This window comes from Microcebus murinus, chromosome 14, assembly GCF_040939455.1.
Source record: "Microcebus murinus isolate Inina chromosome 14, M.murinus_Inina_mat1.0, whole genome shotgun sequence".
Taxonomy (NCBI): domain Eukaryota; kingdom Metazoa; phylum Chordata; class Mammalia; order Primates; family Cheirogaleidae; genus Microcebus; species Microcebus murinus.
The window spans coordinates 43,831,682-43,853,958 of record NC_134117.1 but is presented as its reverse complement, the minus strand read 5'-3'; the positions used below and the strand labels follow the sequence as shown (position 1 = coordinate 43,853,958).

Below are 22,277 nucleotides of genomic sequence, written 5' to 3'. Positions count from 1 at the left end.
AAGGTATCTGGTCATGCAGAATCCTGGTTTGTTAACACTTTGGTTAACAGAGATTCCAAATTCTCAAAGAGTTTCCTAGAATACTCTATAATGTATACGTTTCCTAGAAACAAATTTTTATACAGTTATATGAATTGGACTCCAAACATTGAATATACTCACAGAATATTAGTCTAAATAGCATAATACCTACTGGTACTTATAGATCTTGTTATTTTTTATGAAAGAAAAAAAAATCCACTGCTTAGATAATATGGGTTATTAATGCCAAGATTTTTTAGATAAAGTGTAGAAATAATTCTATTTGGGGATTATAAACACAGACTTCCTGAAACACATTCTTCTTAAATTTCAGCTGAGAGTACCATCTTTCTAATCTTGTTTTCCTTTGTGAGCCCTCTAAGATCTGCCCTCTCCAACTCCACCAAACCTATCAAGCCTATCTCGTTTCTGTACCTACGTTCCTGTTGTTCCTCTTGCCTGGGCAGTCCTTTCATGAATCTCCTCATTGTTCTTTAGAGCTAATCTACTGTATGAGGCCTTCTACTGCTGCTCCCACCTTAATTGCCTTCATTTCCTTCAACTCCTAAACATTTAATATGCATCCATTTCTTTGCCGTCAAATCATGTATGTACTCTCTCGTGCACATACATACCTTTCCATATGCACATATGTTACCTTCCTGACTGGATTATAAGAGCTCCTAGAGAACAAAGACTATGCCTTATTTCACTTCTGATTTCCCTTACTATTTAGTGCAATATAATTTAAATTGTAAGCGATCAAAAAATGTTTTGAATAAAGACCCCATTTATCATGCCGCATTTCTGTAAACATTAGGATAAAAGGGATTAGTGGAAGTTTCAGTTAATTTGGAGTTTTTATTCAAAAGAATGCCAGATAAGGAAGTTTATCGTATTGGATGTTAAGATATGAAGAAGGGGACATAATAAGAAGAAGTTTTCAGAAAAATAGATACGGCATATCTATATTCTGTTGTCATCAACTGTATTTCTCAGTTTTTACCTTTGGCCCAAATGAGACCAAGTTTTCTATGGATAGTTCAAATAAAATAATTAACTCGAAATTGTTGCATACTCACAATGCTTATTCTGTTGCAAGTAAAAAAAAATGCACATCAGGTAACTTAAAATAATTTACTGGGTTAGCTCATAAAAATGGAAGGCTGGAGCAACCAGGCTTGGGTGTCTCTAGGGGGTCAAGGTAGTGGGACAGGCAGAGGGTCTCTTCAGGGCACTTTTATGGGGATCAGTAAACTCTAAATACTTTTCTTTCTTTATAGCATTTCACTGAATATTCAGAGTCCTGATAGGGAGGTCCTACTGGCCTCTCTTGGGTTATGTACCACTCTATTGCTCAAGGTCAAGGAACTTTGATTAATAGTCCCTCTAAACCTCTACCAAGAGTGCAGACTTGAGTCCCCAAAAAGAAAATTGGGTACCATTACAAAAAGGGGGAAATGAAGACTAGCCTATTTATGAAATTGCCTTATGGAATACAGAATATCAAACAAATAACAGGCCAGTGATACCTAAGAAGTAGAGGAAACTACAGGAGAAAGGTGTGACCCTGTCAGAAAGCAAGAAGTCACGAAATGGTATTTTTTGCTATGTTCTATTGCAACTACATGTATCTTAAATTATGAGATGATGACAGATCAGAAGCTATTAGTCAGCTCTATAAAAACTTGTCTTTCTAGTCAGAGTTGATATCCACGGGAACTTAACTTTGTGTTTCTAAAGTTTGCTCTCCTAAATATTTACTATGAAAAGAATTTCTCTGGCTCATGTACAATGTGTTGAAATGTCACCCAAGGCAAGGCAAGGCAAAGCAAGGCAGGACAAAGGTAATGATATTTCTGTCTACTTAAAATTTGAAAACTGGCAGAGGAGCTAATTCTCTCTCCCCCATCATCTCCCACCTCCCAGGAATACTGCCTTTATTCATGATGCTGCTGCTCTATATAAATGTGTACTTTTCTTGAAACGGTGCAATTTGAAGATGTAAATGAAGGACAATTTTGTAGGCATTTGTCTTTACACAACCTTAGTCTCTTTAGATGTTTGGCTATTTCATATACATGATATATGAAATATATATATATATATATATAATATCATATATTATCTAGTTTGGGGAATTAAGACTATATTTTTCTATAAAGGGGATTCTGAAAAGGAATTGTAAAGTGCTAAATTGTCATTAGAAAGGCCAGAATTGAATTGTTTACTTTTACAATAGCGTCAGTACTGGAGAGAGTATACTTCTGATGGATGGACAGATCTGATTAACACAAAGGATTTTGATATTTGGAACTTTGGATTATTCTGTCTGTTAACATAATTGTGTGGTTTGAGTACCCAGAGTTTAGACTCTACAGTTTCTGGTGCAAATGGTAACATCTTTCTGTTTCAGTCACTAAGAATCAAAAGTTAATTTGTACAAAGGCCTATGGCAGGTGGTGACGTGAGTTTTCCTATTGCTCTGAATTCAAAGTGAAGAAATCTGTGGAAGCCCAGGAAAACTTGAGTGTAACCATGACTGTCTCATAGTAGCCAAATGCCTTGTCATCTAAAATAGGGATGTGAGGCCGGGCGTGGTGGCTCACGCCTGTAATCCTAGCACTCTGGGAGGCCGAGGCGGGCGGATTGCTCGAGGTCAGGAGTTCGAAACCATCCTGAACAAGAGCGAGACCCCGTCTCTACTATAAATAGAAAGAGACTAATTGGCCAACTAAAATATATATATATAAAAATTAGCTGGGCATGGTGGCACATGCCTGTAGTCCCAGCTACTTGGGAAGTTGAGGCAGGAGGATCACTTGAGCCCAGGAGATTGAGGTTGCTGTGAGCGAGACTGACGCCACGGCACTCACTCTAGCCTGGGCAACAAAGCGAGACTCTGTCTCAAAAATAAAATAAAATAAAATAAAATAAGGATGTGTATGAATGCTTGAGTGATATTCCTATTGTCTTTACCTATTATCTGATGAAACCACAGCCAGGTGAATGGTTTGGCAAAACCTGTGGGCAAAGAAGACTCTGTTGAACTTGACTATCAGTCTGGCATGAAGAGATATTGAGTGAAAGGACAACTTTGCTAATAAACTAGCTCACAGAGAAAAATAAATATATAACTTGCTATCTCTAAAATTAGCCACAGGGATCTTAACTCACTGTCTCTAATAATTAGCTGCCTGAAGAGCTTGTTTTGTTCAAAACATTTGAAAAGAGCTGAGCAGACAGAAAGGAAATGTAAATTGTCCTCGTTAGACCAGTTCAGCTAGACTACTGATAAACTATTTCTTCAGGAGAAGGGGGGAAAAAAGAGGGAAAACCAGACATAGTGGCTCCACAACCATTTCTTACTATCAATCTGCCGCAATACTGTTTCCCCTCTTTGTCCCATAAAGTCCTGAGCCTCTTCTGCTCCAGGCCAACAACACTTCCACTTCTTTCCTTCATGTGCCACACTTCTTTCCCTTCTCTTTACTTCTCTCTCTTTCCTTTCTCTCTCAGAGAAAGCAAAATAAACTTTTTACTTCTTCCTATCCTAATCTTTGTGTTGAGAATTCTTTCTCATCCCATGTGCAAACTCCCACCTTAACACTGAAGGTATAGGTTACGTGGAAGGAAGCCCTGCCTTGGATCTCCAAATCCTTGCCCTGTAAGCTGCTTTAGAAGGAAAATGTCCATATTTATTTTAATAAAATAAACATTTTGATACTAAAACCTAGTAAAAATTAAAAACAGGAATAGATAAATCTCACCTATGAATTTAAAAATACCCTTCCCCAAAGTAGACTAACACAGTCAAAATAGTGCATTGACCAGGGAAGGTTGAACCCAGTAATTTGTGGATGCTTCAGCAGAACACTTAACATAGAAAAATATGAATGTTTTGTTAGTTTTGTAAAAGAAATCGAACTAAGCCCCAGTGGCAGCATCATGGCATCTGAAGGCATTCCCACTAAAGTTAGGAGCTAGACAAAAATGTCTGCTTTTATTTGACATTATTCTGAATGTACTGTTCCATGCAAAGACAAAAGAAGAAAATTACAAGTATAAAAATTCAAAACATATAAAGAGATAAAACTATCACTGTAGATGATTATATAACTGTATTGCATTGTATATTGTACATACTCAAGAAAATCATCTGAAAGTCTACTGCAAATAAGAGAATTTAGCAAGGTAGTGGTATACAAAATTAACACACAGGTATCAATAGCTTTGACACATTCAAACAGAAGATAAATCAAAGAAGTGACCTCACTTACAGTATTAGCAAAAAGGATAAAATACATAAAGATATGATAAAATGAATGGTGAGGAAAACTTGAAACACTAAAAACACAAAATGAGTCTTGAACGAATGCAAAACACACTGTATTCTTAGAGTCAACATCATAAAAGGATCAATTTTCCCTAAATCAATTTTTAAATTTAAGTCAGTCCTAATGAAAGCATCATCAGATTTCTTTTTGAACCAGATAGGCTGATTCTGAAATTCATAAAAAAAAAAAAAGCAAAGAAACATGAATAGCCAAGAAAATATTGAAAAAGAAATGCAATGATGGGGAATGTGGGAAGGAACTCAGCCCCACTAACGACTGAAATATGTTTTAAAAAATACTTTTATGAAAAGGTTGTGTAATGAAACTAATGTGGTAATGGTATATGAATAGACAGACCAATGGAACAGAAGAGAAAAATCCAGAAATACACCCAGGTATACCCAAGAATTAGACAGGAATTTCAAATGGCTTTTTACCTCTGAAACGATGTACAACATTCATAGTGTGAGAAATGCAAGTTAAAACGACAGTGAAATACTATTTTGATGCCAACAAATTGGAAAAAATTCAAAAGTCTCACACTATACTCAAAATCCTGGAGCTATTAATAATATAAATTAGTTTAGTGCCCTTGAAGCCAATTTGATAGTACCAATTACAATTATAAATGCACCTTGCCTTTGACTCAGCAATTCCACTTTTGGATTTTTCCTAACAGATACAAGCAAAAAGATATATGCTCATGTGAGATTGCATTGTTTTTTCATTATAAGCTGTAGGGGACTGGTTAAAAAAATTCCTATACTGGAATGCAATGCAACAGTAAGAGAAGAATAAGGAAGATCAGTATGCATCCATGTGAGAGAGCTTCAAGATATTTGTCAAGTGAAAAAACCCAAACACCAAAACAAGGCACATGCCAGTGTGTATAATATACTAAATGCTGTTTTTGTCTAAAATAATAGAGAAACTCTATTTGAGTGTGCTCGGGTATGCATAAAGACACTCTAGATGGATATGAAAGAAGCAAGAGGCCTTGGTTATCCGTGGAGATGAGGATTTGATGAGAAATAGGTAGATGAGGAACTGTATATCCTTTGTCCTTTTTGAAATTTTTGAGACATGCAAATGTTTTGCCTATTCAGTAAGTAAATAAATAAACAAGCGTACAGCCATATGGCAATAGGCAATTTACTTGCCTATTCAGTAAGTAAATAAACAAGTGTACAGCCATATTTACTAAAAAAACGCTAAAGATGCTTTCTATGTAGTGATAGGGAAAAATCTTCAAAGACGTTAAGTGAACGAGGCAAGGTACAGAATGTAACGTCTAGAAAGCTACTTTTTGTTGAAAAAGAGGGAAATCGAAGAATAGTTGCATGGTGTTTCCTAAGGAACTCAGGAAGGATATTCACGTTGGTGGAAGTTGTGCTGTGCTGCCAGTTCCCCCTCCAGGCTCCCTTCAGGAATGAAAGACTCCTTGTCCCGCCTGTGGGGGATGCCGCTGGCGGATGGCTTTCAGCTGACAGCCCTTGTGGAGCCACCTCACCTCGGGTCCCCCACCGCCCCTTCCTGGGTGGCTGCATCCAGTGAATGACCGGCATGGGGGTGTGACGGGGCAGCTCCCCACGCCTAACTCAGGGCAGCTCTGATGGCTCAGCCCAACTTTAGAAATCCCCTCCGTTGAAACTGCAAGGGTGCCTGTCTTCTCCCTCTGCCATCTGTGCCCTTCCACAGGTGCTGACTGGAGGGCACTCCCAATAAATCTTCTTCATGCTGACAGTCTACTTCCTAGAGAACCCAAGAACCTTAAAACCAGCAGCTAAAATCAGTGGTTCCCTGTGGTTGGGCAGGGATGGGAACCTGATGATGGGGTATGAGCTTGAGCAGGAGACGTCTCACTCTATGCAATTTTATAATTAAAAAAAAATTTGTACCATGTGGATGCATGCTTTATTCAAATCATAAATGAAAATTTAAAAGTTAACATAACATGTTGGCCGGGCGCGGTGGCTCACGCCTGTAATCCTAGCACTCTGGGAGGCCGAGGCGGGTGGATTGCTTGAGGTCAGGAGTTTGAAACCAGCCTGAGCAAGAGCGAGACCCCGTCTCTACTATAAATAGAAAGAAATTAATTGGCCAACTAATATATACATAGAAAAAATTAGCTGGGCATGGTGGCACATGCCTGTAGTCCCAGCTACTCGGGAGGCTGAGGCAGGAGGATTGCTTGAGCCCAGGAGTCTGAGGTTGCTGTGAGCTAGGCTGATGCCACGGCACTCACTCTAGCCAGGGCAACAAAAGTGAGACTCTGTCTCAAAAAAAAAAACAAAAAAAAACATGTCAGTGATATTTTATGCTTTTCCATGTACATCTTTAGAGAACTTTTTTTAATTTAGGAGACATTTTAATCCAAAATACTGTCCCCTACCACACTAAATATGCTTTTCTTTTTGTTTGTTTTTCTTTAGGACCTACAGAGAAACACCTCCTTGATTTCATCTTACAATGGAACTTAAAAAGTCACCTGATGGTGGATGGGGCTGGATGATTGTGTTTGTCTCCTTCCTTACTCAGTTTCTGTGTTACGGATCCCCGCTGGCTGTCGGAGTCCTGTACATAGAATGGCTGGACGCCTTTGGTGAAGGAAAAGGAAAAACAGCCTGGGTTGGATCCCTGGCAAGTGGAGTTGGCTTGCTTGCAAGTAAGTGGAGACGTTTATGCCTCTTTTTACTCTTTAATCGTTTAATCACATGTGTTGCATCATTAACACTGTGCAAGGCATAGGAGGCTTCTTTTTTTTTAAAAAAAGCATATGTTGAAACCCTTAAGCTGTGTGAACATATAGGCATTCCATAAGATATTCAATCATTCATTCATTTCTTTATTCATTTATTTTCTACTATGTACCAGGCAGTGTGCTAGCTGCTGGCAATGAAAAAATGAACAGCAAACACACAGTTCCTGCCTGTGAGAGTAGGAATCAGTCTAGAAAGAGACACACATCCATGAGTAAGAATAAATCAGGGAAGTGAAAGTATTGATCCAGGTATGTGCAAGGTACATCAGTGACCAAAGGATCAAATGATTCTCAGCAGCCCTCTAAGCAGGTTCTACATGGCTCATGGTTACCGTTTTTTGATTCAGACGCACTGTAGTCAGATAGTATGTCCCACGCTCATGACAACTTCATAAGAAAAATCTGACATAGCAAAGAGTTTCACAATGATGATGTTATTAAGGATTTTACCGTAGTGTCATGTGAAAGATATTTGTGATGTATTTCGCATGTCTCCAAAAGTAATATTCTTCATAAACAATCACATATTTTGTAATAGTGATTCCTATCATCTTTAGAGAGAACAGTAGAGACATTTTATTTTCCTTTTCACCATTAAAATCATAGGCCACTTCAATTTCTGGAATCATAGTTTGAACTCTGCAATAATATTTAGTGATCATCACTCTAATGTACTTGGAACTATTTAAGCACAGATGTGCTTAGAGGGTGATTTAGATGCTAGATGGTGTCAGTGGCCCTGGGATCTCTTCTTATGTGCTTTGAACTTGCAGTTACTAGTTGAACAAGTCGCAATCTCTATTCTTACAAGGAAAATTAGGACATTGCATGAAGTGATTTGTAAAGTGTTTTTCAGCTCTAAAATGGTTTCATGAAAATATGCTTAAAACAAGATGCATTGGCCATTCCTTTTAAATATGTGTCTCCCCTTGTTATTAAAGGGGACTTCTAAAGAAAGAAAAAATGCTTCCAACTGTTGTGTTACTTTGTTAAATTATAAACAGGACAAAAACACTTGAAAAACAATGCTGGATGATCTGGCTGTGTCAGATAACTAAACATACCTAAACAAATAAAAATAATACTGCCTTCATGAGCTTAAGAGAAACAGGAGCCCAAGATTTGTTTAAGAGAGTATTTCAAAATAGGATTTGTTTGTAAAGCTATCAAAGTACAAGTGGATAATAATTGATATGTAAATAAACAGATTTGAAAGTATTGATTGCTAGGAAATGTATATTGGAGAGGAGAGAATTTTTTTTTAATGTTCTCTAGTTAGTCACCATTTCTATTAGCAAATTCTAAGTTAAACAGAAATGTAATGTACCTTGGCTTCTAGCAAGGGTCAAAGGATAATTGAAATATCTCAATTAGCACATGCTTGGAGAACAAAGCTTCTTTTCACAAGTCTGTCCAGGTAGGAGTTGAGGATTGAGGGAAGCTGAGATCTCTTTAAGGATGGGGCATTTGTGGTCAGACCTGAGGCTGATTTTCTTTGAAAATTAAGCTGTAGCCGTACTTTCTCCAGGTTCCTGGGGAAATGGCCACTCATCTCAATGGCCAGGAACAGCCTTCTTCTCTGTTAAGCAGGACAGGCTACATAATTTGCGGACCCCAGTGCAAAATGAAAATATGGGAACCTTGGTAAAAAATTGTTAAGAATTTCATGACAGTGACAGCAGGGCATTAAATCAATCCTTTTAATAGCTGGGCCTTGTGGGATCACTCTAAACCCTGCGCAACTGCATTGGTCACGAGTCCAAGAAGCCGGCCTGGGGTGTAGGGGCTGGAGAGACACAGCGTCTTGCCCAAATTCAGGGAGAGAGAACAAGTACTCGAAGGAGTTTGGAGCTGCAGTCAGAGGCGAATTCAGGTCCTGACTCTACCATCATTTGGTGAGTGTGCAAGTCACTTAACTCCTCTAGGCCCAATGTCATCAGCTACATAAGGGGGCACCTTGACCTGCTGCTCAAAGCTTTTGAAGGTGAACATAGAAAAAGGAAAGTAGAGGATTCAAGAGTGAGAAAGTGAGGGCAGGGAGAAAGATGACTGTAAGAGCTACCACTTATGGGTGTGCGTGACACCCATATGAATATATGAATTATTTGAGCTTGTCTCAAAAGCCCCTTTTATGCACATCAATGGGTCAGGGACGAGGGTCAGGAATCTGCACATTAGCTCCCCAGTTGATTCTGATGCAGGCGGGCCATCTGGTAACTGAGAAACATTAGCTATTTTCTTTGCCCATTTTTTATCCAGAGAAGACCTGATAGGTGTCATCCTTGACCAATTCTGTGATCCAACCTCTGTAGCTTTATAACTGAGCAAGGCACAGCAGCATCAGTACATTTGCCAAGCAACACAAAAGTTCTACTTTTTTATGTACTTGTCCCTGAAGTTCTCTAAGTGCCCCTTCTGTGCGAGGCTCAGTAGCAACCACTTTCACTCACTTTATCTTAGTTGATCCTCATAACAATGCATTGAGGTGGGAGTTATTGTCCTCAAGGTTTAGTGACCTGCCCAAGGTGAAACACTTTCTCCAATGAGAAGAGTGGCACCTGAGCTCAGGTTTTTTGTTTTTTTTTTAACCTGTTAAGCCTGTTTCTTCATCTTTAAGTTGGAGACAATAAAAGTACCTACCCTATATGATTGTTGTGTAGAATAATTGAGATAGTACTTGGCATATGGTAGGTACTCAATAAATTTTAGTTATCAGAAAACAAACCGCTCACAAATAAAATGACTCTCCCAAGCAGTTCCAAGCAAACTGAAGAACCTCTAAAGGAAAGAGACCCTGGCAGATGAAATGCAAAGATGGTTCTTAGAAGGATGGGCAGGAGGGAGAGCTGGAACTTTGCTGAGATTGTGGCTAAGCATCTAAAATGTAAAGGCCCACTCCTTATCTTTGACAAACTTAGATTTGGATAGTAGCTTATAATAGCATATTAGAACTGTGAAAAGATCTGCAGTCTTCATAACCTTAACCCTTAATTCCTTTTCTCTGAAACTTGAGTAATTCAGGAGAAAATATTTCTTACCTTTGCCTAAATTATTTGTCCAGATAATCCCTGGGATGAATAAAGCTGGGCATAAAAAGGATCATACTCTCTGGGTGATACATTGTGAATGAACACATCATCGTTACAAATGTTTGTAGGGTCTTCTCTGTGGTAGGGATGCCAAGATATTCACGCTTCTAAGGGGTTTGCAGTCTCAGAGAAGAGATAGAAAAAAGGTAACTAATAATTTGAGACTTTATAAATACCAAGGAGAATAGCATTGGCAAGACAATCTCTGCAGTTTTATAGAGATAATCTTCAAGGTGGGCCAGATGGAAAGATGGGACTGTCACAGGTGAACAGGCAGGGAGAGGGCAGTCTGTGCAAAGTCCCTATATGCAAAGGCCTGGAGCCCACACTGCAGATGATGTGTTTGGGCTGAGTAAATTTGGCTGGAGAGGAGGGTTAGTGTTGGGAGGTATGATGGTCAGTTATATGAGTCAATTTGGCTAGGTTACATTCCCCGGTTATGCAAACACTAATCTAGGTGTTGCTGTGAAGGTATTTTGTAGATGTGCATAAAGTTCATCGTCAGTTAACTTTATGTAAGGTAGATTAGCCTAGATAATCCAGATGGATTTGATTCAATCTGTTGAAAGGCTTTTAAGAGCAGAAACGAGCTCTCCCAGGAGAAGAAATTCTGCTGTGGCTGCAACTTCAGCCCATGCCTGAGAGTTCCTACATGCCCTTCCTAGTGACTTGCCCTACAGATTGTGAACTTGCCCAGCTGGGCAAGTATTGTCTGGCTAATCTTGTAAGCCAGATCCTTGCAATAAATCTCTTAATATGTATTTCTTGCTGTTTTTGTTTCTCTGGTTGAAACCTGACTGACAGAGGAGGAATGGAAGGTAACTGAATGGCCTTATATTGTTTCAAGATGAGCTAGAATGCCCTTTGGCTAGATGTTATTCTTCAAATTCAAGGAAGATGGTGGGGCTGCTTCTCAGACAAACCAGTGGCTAAAATAGCAGGGAGATCTTTCTTCAGTAGCTTTGTGCTGAAGATCTTGCTTTGGTAGTTTTCAGCAGATTTAAAAGGCCTCACCCCCACTTTTGTCCTCAGTTCCTCCACAGGCCTTCAGACTCATAATATGAGTCAGTAAACATATCCCAGGCTAATACAGTGAGTCAGTATCACCAATCCCACTTGCTGAATGCACTCATGCAAGTGCAGGCAGAGCTGGGTTTGGGCATTAGCCCCAAGTACTGTTAACTCCTTCAGGAGCACTAAATTCCTGCCTCCCATGAGGATTCTGTTGCACTGGCCAGTTCCCAGAGTGCTAGGCAGTTCTAAGATTGGTGACAATTGTGACCAGGTTTTGGTTAAACTTTCTGCCATCTCTGTAGACGAACCAGCCAACAAGAACGGCAGTCAGTATACATGAGATCAAGGATTTGAGTGGGTGCAGCTCCTCAGTGCCTTTCTCTTTCTCAAGGATATGAACTTGAGATTCACAGTCTTAGCTGGAGCAAGGAGTGAGGAACCTGCCAGTTTGAAGGAGCCCACACCATGAGTTCCCCGCATGCTGGGTGGAGGAGTAGGGCTTTCATGGACCTAACTGATCCACTCTGTTGGGAAATCCCTCCTGCACAGCAGATCTACAAGCTGGTTACTGCTATATTTCGTTTCTCACTGTACATTGGCCAACTTAAGGAATCAATGCAGCAGGCCTGGCTGTCCTTCCACTCTTGGCACTAGGAAACTTTTTAGGAGGAAGACATGCATGGAGGTTGACTTTATTTCCCAAAGGGAATAATTTCATTCTCAAAGCTATCTTATAATTTTGAACTAGAAAAACCACATTATGTTTCTGTTTCCTTCATTTAGAATGCATTTTCCTCCCTTTGGTTGACTTAATCATACTCTATGACCCGGTTCAAGGCTTAGTTCCTTGGCCCTGGGTGGTCTCCTGCTTCTGAAATCCCAAAACAGACTGTCTGAACCTTCCTTGTGGTGCTTATTGCCTGTGGCTTTTGATTTTCGTTTAATTCTTGAAATGTGTTTGTTTTGCCTCTGGTATAGGTCCTGGGTTGTGCGTGGCTTTCTGTGTCCTCTAATAGAATAAGAGGTTCTAGTGCTGTGCTTTACAATACAGCGGCCACATGGCTACTGAGCACTTGAAATGTAACTCGTTCGAATTGAAATGTGCTATGTGTGTAAGATATACACACTGGATTTCAAAGACTTGGCACGAAAAAGAATGAAAAATATCTCGATGATGTTGAAATGTTGAAATGATAATATTTTAGATATATTAAGTTAGAGTATGTTATTAAAATTAATTTCACCTCCTTTTATTTTTCTTATGTTGTTATTAGAATGTGTGAAATTTCATATGTGGTTCACACGTGTGACTCCTTGTGTTTGTATTGTACAGCACAGCTGTAATAGATGCTTGGTAAATATTGAAGGAATGACGATGGCTAGTTATTTATTTTTCTGTCTGATTGACACAGAACTAAATATAATGTCGCTAACATATTTTAAAGTTTGTAATGCATTCTTCCTCCATGCTAACTTCAACAGCCAGCAAAAATTGAACTGTATTGTCTCCTGCCAAATTACCCAGGAGGGCTGAAGGAAGCAATGTCATCACTTTTTGACTTCCTTAGAGGCGATTGATTCTTCTCATTTTTCTAATTCATCTGTGATCATAACAAAACTCTTTTTAAGGTAGAGTTTTCATTTTCCTTCCCATTATCGGCTGAGAGTGACATCAATCGTCTGACTTGCAGATAGCTAGTAACAATGAGTTTTCTATATTTTGTTTTGTGTTTAAGAGCTTGCAATGCTCAAAATCCCATCTTCAGCCTCCTTTCTTTCTTCGCTCCTCACTTTGGTTTGTAGGGTTATTTGTTCTCTTTAACATATGGATTTTTACCCTTTTGGGGGGAATGTGTCAGTATTGTGCCCAAAATGTCACCAGGCCATTACGCAGAAGGGTAAAAGATCTTTTAAGGGCCCTGTACACTCCCTAGAAAGGACAGAACCATTCTTCCCAGTGCTGCACACTGCCTTCTCCCCTCCTTAGGCTAGTCTTCTGTGCTGCCTGCCAGCTGTGCTACTTAATAGTCCAGCTCAGGATTTTCAGTTCCACCAAGCAGTCAAGGTTAATCTCCCAAACAGAAAGCAGTAACAGCAACAGTGACTCCCAATCACCAACACCAAAAATAGTAATAATGGCTCTCAAACACCAGTACTTGGGCAACTGTAAGTTCAAGTAAAACTTTTATCCAAGGGCAAAATGAATATAAAGGCAATGATCGCTATTTCCTTATTAAAATATTGCTTCTTCTCTAATGAAGTGCTGATAATAATAGATGGTTATTACATTTTAAAAATGTCTTGTTAAATGAAAAATTGGCAGCCTCCCCCCTTTTTTCTTCCTAAAAATTTTCAGGTTCAAATATATGGAATCACTGTTTCATGTTTTGGGTTAACTAACTTTTGTTCCAGAGATCCCTTCTGCAAAGTGAAAGACCTGAAACATAATAAAAAATCTCCCCTGAGAGTAGTCCTTTCGCTTAATTTGTCTCTTGAAACTCATTCAGTGCTGAGAATACATGGTTTATCATCTTGGAGACTTTGCATATTATTGCAAAGAACTGAACACATAAATGTGTCAAGATTTGCAGATGTGACTTGATGGTCACTTCATTGTAATTTGCCCTAATTGTTATTGATGAAATATGAGGCTATTATAGATTAAATCTATGTAAATAGAATCTGTAAATATGCCCTGGCTTGAAGGATGAGGGTAAAATATGCTGTAAATTTTTATATCTCAAATGATGATAGAGGTTATGTTTTTATGTGAGGTTGTATTTTTATGTGACATAAATTCATAAAGCTATGTAATCTGGAAGATACTAACAAAAATACATGGATATTATGTTCTTTACTAATATTTTGATTTCTAGAAAATTAAAGGTACCTATCAAACTGCTTCTCAACTGGTAAGAATGCTGGGCTGACATTGGCCTTCACACTGTCATTGACCAGCTTTGGATTCTCGTTCAAATCGTGTGATCTTTCTGAGCTCTGGTTTCATCATTTTTAAATTGGGGTGTTTGGACCATTTTCAACTTCCAAAATTTCAACTCTAAAATTTTTGGTCTTGAATCTCCAACATCAGGAGGACATTTTTTCTCTAAATAAGCAGTAGATGGCAGTGTGAATGTTGAGTTTTGTTTTTGGTTTTTTTTAAAAACAACTTTCAATGTGCTGTTTCCATCTGCAAAATAATTTCTGCTCATTTCTTCCTGATGCCTAAATTTTTTTCAAAGAATCATGTGTTAGGCAAAAATAATGTAAGAATTTATCATGTAAATGATAACGATGCTATGTATTTTATAGAACAGTGGTTTTAGTTGTACATACAGTGAAATTATTAGCCCTCGTTCCCACCCCCACACACCCCCTAACTCTGGAGTTTCCTTGTGGAGTTAGTGTGCATTGAAGTGCATAGATTTGAAGTCCTATTTTGAGGATGAAAATTGAAACTTTTCAAGTATGCCAGTAATAATCTGTGTGTCTTTCAATCCTCTTGTGCTGTTAAATTTGTGAACACTGACTGTCAATGTCCATGCAGTTTGGTAACAAACAGAGAAGGGTCATGCTTTGTGCTGTCAGACATCCATTTATGAAATGTGACTCCTGGAAAACCATTTCTATTTTTGAGTGTCTGAGTGTTTCTCATTGGATGTACGGACAGCTCAACTACTGGATGATAAGTTTGATCTTTCAAATGGATTTTCTTTTTAAAACACTGACACAAACTGTTTCCCTCTGCTTGTCATATATTCTTCTGCACTGGCTCACACAAGAGGGGCCTGATCATGCCTGGGGCCAGTTCAGGCCCAGGGAGGAATGTGGGAGAGCCATAAGCATTGGGAGCTATGATCTCAGTGTATCTTGGTGGCCATAATCTGGACTTAAACATGCGTTTAAGAGATTCTCTGGTATTGGGAAGAATGTTGGGCATGGAGTCTTTGGATCCTGGCTCTGCTGTTTACTAACAATGAGATTGTGGATGGATTCCATCATTTCTCTGTTTGAGGTCGCTTCAAACAGAAGTAAAAGATACATACAGAAAAGTGTGCATGTTATGAGAGTATAGCTTAATGAATTTTCACAAACTGAACACGCCCTGTAATCAGCACATTCACACCAAGGAACAGAACATGAGCAGTACCCTGGGAGCTTGGCTTTGGTGTCTTCTGAGTATAACTTCTCAGCCCCTCCGTAAAACAGTCACGCCCTGACTCCCGACCATAGATCAGTTTTGCCTGTTTTTTATGCTTTCTATAGTTGGAATTATGTGATTTGTACTTCTTTGTGTTGGGTGTCTTTCACTCAGCGTCTTTGTGAGATGCATCCATATTGTTACGTAGAGTTGTGGATCCTTCACTCTGCCTGCCATATGATAGTCCCTTGTTTGAATATACCAGAATTTACTTATACATTCCATTGTGCTGAACACCTGGGTTTCTTGGCTTTAGCTAATATACATAATTCTGCTATGAACATTTATGTATACGACTTTTGCAGTGGTTATCTCTATTGGATGTATACATAGAATTGGAACTTCTGAGTTTTACAGAGTGCTGTGTTCAGCATCAGGAGGTAATTCCAGCAGTGTATGAGAATTCTGCTTGCTCCGCATTCTTGCTAACACTGTTGTCTGTCTTTAGCCATTCTGGTGGGTGTTCTTTTTGAAAATTGGACATCATAATTTGTACCTGGAAAGGTTGTTGTCAACTTAATTAATGAATGTTTTTCTTTGCTTCCAAATCCTGGTTCTTTCTTCTACGATGAACCTGGACAAACTCTCTGAGTTTCAGTTTCCTTCCCTAAAGAGACTATTGGGCCAAATGACCCTTACTGTCCTTTTATTTCTAGTATGCTAAGCTTTGTAGCTCTAGGTACTTTTCAGGTACAGTGCTAGTGGGAAAGAATCACTTAAATTCTATTGCATGAGCAATTGCCCACTTAGGCATAAAACAACTGCAGGTAATGGTCACTTTTGCCCATCAGTCAACAGAGCACTGTAACACTATGAGATGGGCACTGCTACTATTCCAATTTTCAGATGAGGAAAGATCAAATAAATTGCCCAAGATCAAACAGTTAGCAAGTAACAGGGCTAAAATTTGAATAAAGTTGGACTCCATAACCCCCATTTCTTAACCATGTGATCTTACCATCCTCTAATTTCCCTATCACAGAAATGGGAAATGGGACTAGCAGTTGTGTCTACCCCTCAGGGTTGCAGGAAGATTAAAATGAGATGAGATTGTTTATGTAAAATACCTTGCATTGGTGTCTGCATGTTGTAAATACTTGGAGGATTTTGTTGTTGTTTTATGATGGGAAAAATCATTTTGAATTTATGATGGATGGATCATGTGATTGTGGGAAAGAAGTTACTGCTAAATAAGTGAAGGTTTCATTTCTTTGTTTAGGTCCTGTCTGCAGTCTCTGTGTCTCATCTTTTGGAGCAAGACCCGTCACGATCTTCAGTGGCTTCATGGTGGCTGGAGGTCTGATGTTGAGCAGTTTTGCTCCCAATATCTACTTTTTGTTTTTTTCCTATGGCATTGTTGTAGGTAAGGAACCCGGTCACTATGAATTTTATAACCTAAAAGAGTTACGCACCATTTTACCCGTGTCAGGTTTATTATTCAGTTAACGTAAAGGAGTGAAAACACTCACTAATAACTTACTTTCAGTGACTACTTTTCTAAAACTTGTTGATTTAACAAAAAATTTACCCAGTGAATCAAAATGTTTGAAAGGATAAACACATTTCTAAAATTCATACTGTGTCTCCTTACAAGGCACAGGAAGGTTTTACATCTCAGACCTTATCTCTATATAGAACAAAAAGGAAAAATGAGAGAGGGGAAAATATAAAGGTTGGATGTCACTGACATCTGTCACTTCACTTCTCACTGACTTACGAAGTGGCCCCTTTCCTATCAGACACTCAAGCAGGGCTTTTTTTTTTTTTTTTTTTTTTTTTGAGACAGGGTCTTGATCTGTTGTCTAAACTAGGGTGCAGTGACTCAATCATAGTTCACTGCAGCCCCGAGCTCCTGGGCCCAAGTGGTCCTCCTAGCTCAGCCTCCCAAATGGGTAAGACCAAGGCACGTAATTACACCTGCCTAATTTTTTCTTATTTTTTTGTGGAGACAGGGTCTCGCTATGTTGTCCAAACTGGTCTTGAACTACTGGCCTCAAGTAATCCTCCCACCTCAGCCTCCCCAAATGCTGGGATTACAGGCATGAGCCACCTCACTTGGCCCAAGCAGGGCTCCTTGGTTTGTGTTCACAAATAGCTGTTGCATTTCACAATATCTGTGGCCAGGGTCCAAATCAAAAGTCACAACAGAAATAAAAAGTAGATTTTAAAGCATTTATTGTTATTATTTTTAAAGATAAGGCAGGAGTGAAGGAGACTGAGTGATGAGGATGATTGATGATATTATTGGTTGCCAGAGAGGAAAGTGTGGAGGGCTCAGAACTTGAGAGCACTGACGGTTTGGGGGAGATATCCTTGCGATGTATGACATTAAATGCATTCAGTGTTAAGAATCACCAGACTGACATTCCTAAGAGCTTTAGTTGGGAGTTTGAAAAAGATGACCTTGATGCTTTCAAAAGGAAAAAAACATTAAAAAAAAAAAAGATGCCTGAAAGGACCTAATTTTGCTGACTACCAATATTACTTTTTTCTACTTGGGAATATTTCCCCAATGCTAAATAATGGAAATTATAGCAGCTGACATCCACAGAGTACTTACCCTGTGCTAAGGACTGTGCTAAATGATTTACATGGTCTCATCTGCACAAGAACCTATTTTTATAGAGAAAGTGAAGCTCAGGAGAAGTAAAAAAATTACTAACCAAAGTCACAGAGCTAAGAGACTTGAGGCTGGGTCCATTTGGTCTGACACCAGAAAGTGACCTCTTTTACATTTTTTGTAATAAATCCTGGTGCTTTTAGAACTTTTAAAGTTTATTTTAATTTAACTACATACCCTAATACTACTCGGATCTTAATCTATTTAGATTAAACAGGTCAGTTGTTAGGCCTTTGAGGGTAGGTAGTATATGTTTTGTATTTTATATTCCCTGTAGTGCCTAATATGATTTCAAATACATTAATCTCATGTGTAAAATTTGAGAATGTTCATTGAATAATAATTTTGCATTTTTATTTAAAATAATAAAAATAAAAATGTAGATATCTGTGTTTATGCATAAACATTGGATTATTCCTTTTAGGACAACCTCATTTTACATAGAAAATAGAATCATTATACTATAAGTATGATTTGGGCATTTTTCCCAAATTCTGGACTAGCTGTTTAAAATTTCATGGGGTTTTACTCTTATACATGGTTTCAAGGTTAATCTGGGAATAGCTTTTGTGGGTATATATCAAAAGTTGTCACTGACTTAAAAATTGATAAAAAGTGAGTGATGCCATAGCATTTGTATCATCTATAGAATAAAATTAATTTTTCTTTTTTGAGACAGTCTTGCTCTGTCTCCTTGGCTAGGCTAGAGTGCAGTGGCATCATCAGAGCTCACTGCAACTTCAAACTTCTGGGCTCAGGCAATTTTCCTATCTCAACTTCTTGAGTAGCTAGAACTATAGGCATACACCAGCACACCTGCCTAATTTTTTCTATTTTTAGTAGAGACGGGAACTCGCTCTTGCTCAGGATGGTCTTGAACCCCTGACCTCAAGTGATCAGCCCACCTGGACCTCCCAGAGTGCTAGGACTACAGGCACGAGTCACCACTTTGGACCATAATTTTTAAAATAATTAAATTTAATTTACATTTTAAAAATCCATACATAATAATTGTACATATTTATGGAGTAGGTACATAGTGCTGTTTCAATACATTTATAGAGAGTGATCAGATCAAGGTAACTAGCATATTCATCCTCTCAAACATTTATTATTTCTTTGTGTTGGAAACATTCAATCTCCTCCTTCTATTTATAAAATATATAGAAACTATATAATATATTATATTTTGCACTATATAATATATTATATAGTGGAAAACTATATAATATATTATTGTTAACTATTGTCATCCTACAGTGGTATAGAGCACTAGAACTTATTCCTCCTATCTAGACGTAATTTTGTATTCTTTAAAAAATCTCTCCCTAACCCTCTTTTCCCCCTACCCTCCCAAGCCTCTAGTATCTTCTGTTCTTTTAACTTCTATGAGATCAAATATTTTTGCTTTCATATATGAGTGAGAATATGTGGTGTTTAATTTTCTCTTCCTGGCTTACTTCACTTAACATAATGTCCTCCAGTTCCAACTATTTTGCTGCAAGTGACAGGCTTTCATTCTTTTTAATGGCTGAATACTATTCCGTTGTGTCTATATACCACCTTTTCTTTATTCATTCATCTCTTGTTGGACACTTAGGTTGAATCCATATCTTGGCTATTGTGAATAGTACTGCAGTAAACATGGGGGTGTAGGTGTCTCTTTGATATACTGATTTTCTTATCATTGGATAATGCCCACTAGTGAGATGGCTGGATTGTATGGTAGTTCTATTTGTAGTTTTTTGAGGAACCTCCATAATGTTCTCTATAGTGGCTGTACTGGTTTGCACTCTCACCAACAATGTATAAGAGTTCCACTTTCCCCATATCCTTGCCGGCATTTATTATTTATCTTTTTCATTATAGCCATTTTAACTGGGGTGAAATGATCGCTCCTTATAGTTTTGATTTGCATTTTCCTGTCCTGATAATTAGTGATGTTGAATATTGTTTCGTTTTTTTTTCTTTCTTGCTTTTTTTTTTTTTTTCTTTTAAGACAGAGTCTAGCTCTGTCGCTAGGGATAGAGTGAGGGGATGTTATCATAGCTCACTGCAACCTTGAACTCCTGGGTTCAAGCTATCCTCCTGCTTCATCCTCCTGATTAGCTGGGACTACAGGTGTGCACCACCACACCCAGCTAATTTTTTTCTATTTTTTAGTAGAGATAAGTTCTCACTCTTGCTCAGGCTGGTCTGGAACTCCTGACCTCAACTGATCCTCTCACCTCGGCCTCCCAGAGCGCTTGGATTATAGGCATGAGCTACTGTACCTGGCCTATTTTTTCATATATTAATATTTATTGGCCATTTGTATGTGTTCTTTTAAGAAAGATCTGTTCAGCGGCGTTTACCCATTTTTAAATCAGATTGTTTTTTCTGCTGTGTAAATGTTTAAGTTCCTTGTGTATTCTGGGTGTGGATCCCCTGTCTGATAGTAGCTTGCAAATATTTTCTCCAATTCTACAGATTGTCTTTTCACCCTATTGATTGCTTCCTTTGTTGTGTGAAGCTTTTTAGTTTTGATATAATTTCATTTATTTTTGCTTTTGAGCTTTATCTTATTCATAAAATCTTTTCCCAGACCAATATCCTGAAATGTTTCCGCTATGTTTTCTTCTAGTAGTTTTATTGTTTGGGGCCTTACATTTAGGTCTTTGATCCATTTTGAGTTGGTTTTTGAATAGAGTGAGAGCTGGGGGAGGGGTCTATTTTCATGCAGTCTCTCAGATGGGCAGGACTGTAGCTAAGACAGCCTGAACTCAGCCTGAGGGCAGGTTGCTGCCTAGCTTTAAATTCTCAAAATGGCGCCTTGAGCCTGTGAATAGAGAGGGAAGGGCCCATCTCAGGCAGGCTGCGCTAGCAGGAAGCTGTGGAGAGTGCAGTTCACTCAAAACTCGGTCCCATGGCAGCTGGCTGCAGGATGGTGGGCAGTGGCCCAGATGTGTGCTGGAAAGCCTGGTTTCCCTTCCCCTTCCTAGCCAGGTAGGGGTTGCAGCTGCATCAGCCCAAACTCAGCCCAGGGGCAGGGTGCAGCTCAGTGTCAAATTTTCAAGATGGCACCTTGGATCTGTAACCAGGAATGCTGGGGCTCCACCTAGGCAAGCAATGTGGGCAAGAAACTGTGGAAAGTGCTATCTGTTCACATCTCAGTCTCAACTACAGCCTGCAGCAGGGCAATGGGGACCTTCTCAGGGGTGTCTTGGTGCCTGGGCTCCTCTACTCCTCAGAGCTGCACAGTGGTTACAGGCATGCCTGCTGTCTCCTGGTACCTGGGCTCTCAGGATGACCCCAGGCTCAAGCAGCTCTAGGCTTGGATGCCTGTGGGATTATGTGTGGGTTCCCTTTGTGGAGCAATGCCTCTGTACAGTCCCCAAGCAGCTCCCTATGTTAGGCCTAAGACATGCATGGGCCAGGGGGTTCTCTTCTAGCCAAGAAAAGCTCATCTCTGAGAGTGGAGCCCTGGGCTCTTCTTTCTTGCTGTTTCCCCATTTAAAAAACTTCTACCAGTTGTTAGCCAATCCCCAGCTGGGCAAGTTGCCCTGAATCCTCCCTCACCTACTTTTGGTGCTTCCCGTTGTTTCCCTGGTGAATCCTAGCATTCTCTCCTAGATGATCTGTTCAAAATGTGAGAATCTGCTTACCATTCTGGTTCTTCTTTGTGAAGAAGGTGCCTACTACCTTCTTGATCCTATTTCCCATTTTTATTTTTTATAAAGTGGGACTATTTTTTTGTGACTACTCATGAGATAATGTATATAAAGAGGCACACACAGATGTTTAATATATGTTGGTTCCCTTCTTCTTAAATTCTTTTCTGACCTCTTAGTTCAAGACGACAGCAACAATTTTGTGATACCAAAGCAGCTCTATTGAATCAGAAATATTTGTGTAAGAGATTAAAGTATACAGAGAAAGAAATGAAAACTACATTGGATATTGAATTACAATCCAAATGTCAAGAGAATTCTAAAATGCCTTAATTAGTATAATTCTGTTTTACCATGTAATTGATCTTTCCAAGAATATCATCTTGAGAATATGACATTATCTTGTTTAGGTTTTCATAGCTGAAATAAAATGGTGGCTTGCCAAATTTCAAGTGACTGTAAGCCACACAACCAAGTCTGGTCATCCAGTCTCCTATTTTCTTAATAACTTTACTAAATCAGGAGAAACAGTGTGGTAGGAGATGGGGTATGGTGGGTAGGGTGTTGTTTTCCATTATAGGAAA

General features: G+C 38.9%; 1 protein-coding gene across 2 annotated transcripts in view; it reads left to right on the top strand.

Annotated features, from left to right (window-relative positions):
• The window catches only part of SLC16A9 (solute carrier family 16 member 9), a 51,391-nt gene that overhangs the window by 17,593 nt on the left and 11,521 nt on the right, over positions 1 to 22,277 (top strand). The window contains exons 2-3 of one of the 2 annotated variants that reach the window (XM_012762813.3): positions 6,791 to 7,023; positions 16,643 to 16,786. In XM_012762813.3, the coding sequence (XP_012618267.2) occupies positions 6,828 to 7,023; positions 16,643 to 16,786 (340 nt within the window). In that variant the 5' untranslated portion in view covers positions 6,791 to 6,827. The remainder of the gene's footprint in view (positions 1 to 6,790; positions 7,024 to 16,642; positions 16,787 to 22,277) is intronic. The other variant, XM_012762816.3, reaches the window with a different exon arrangement.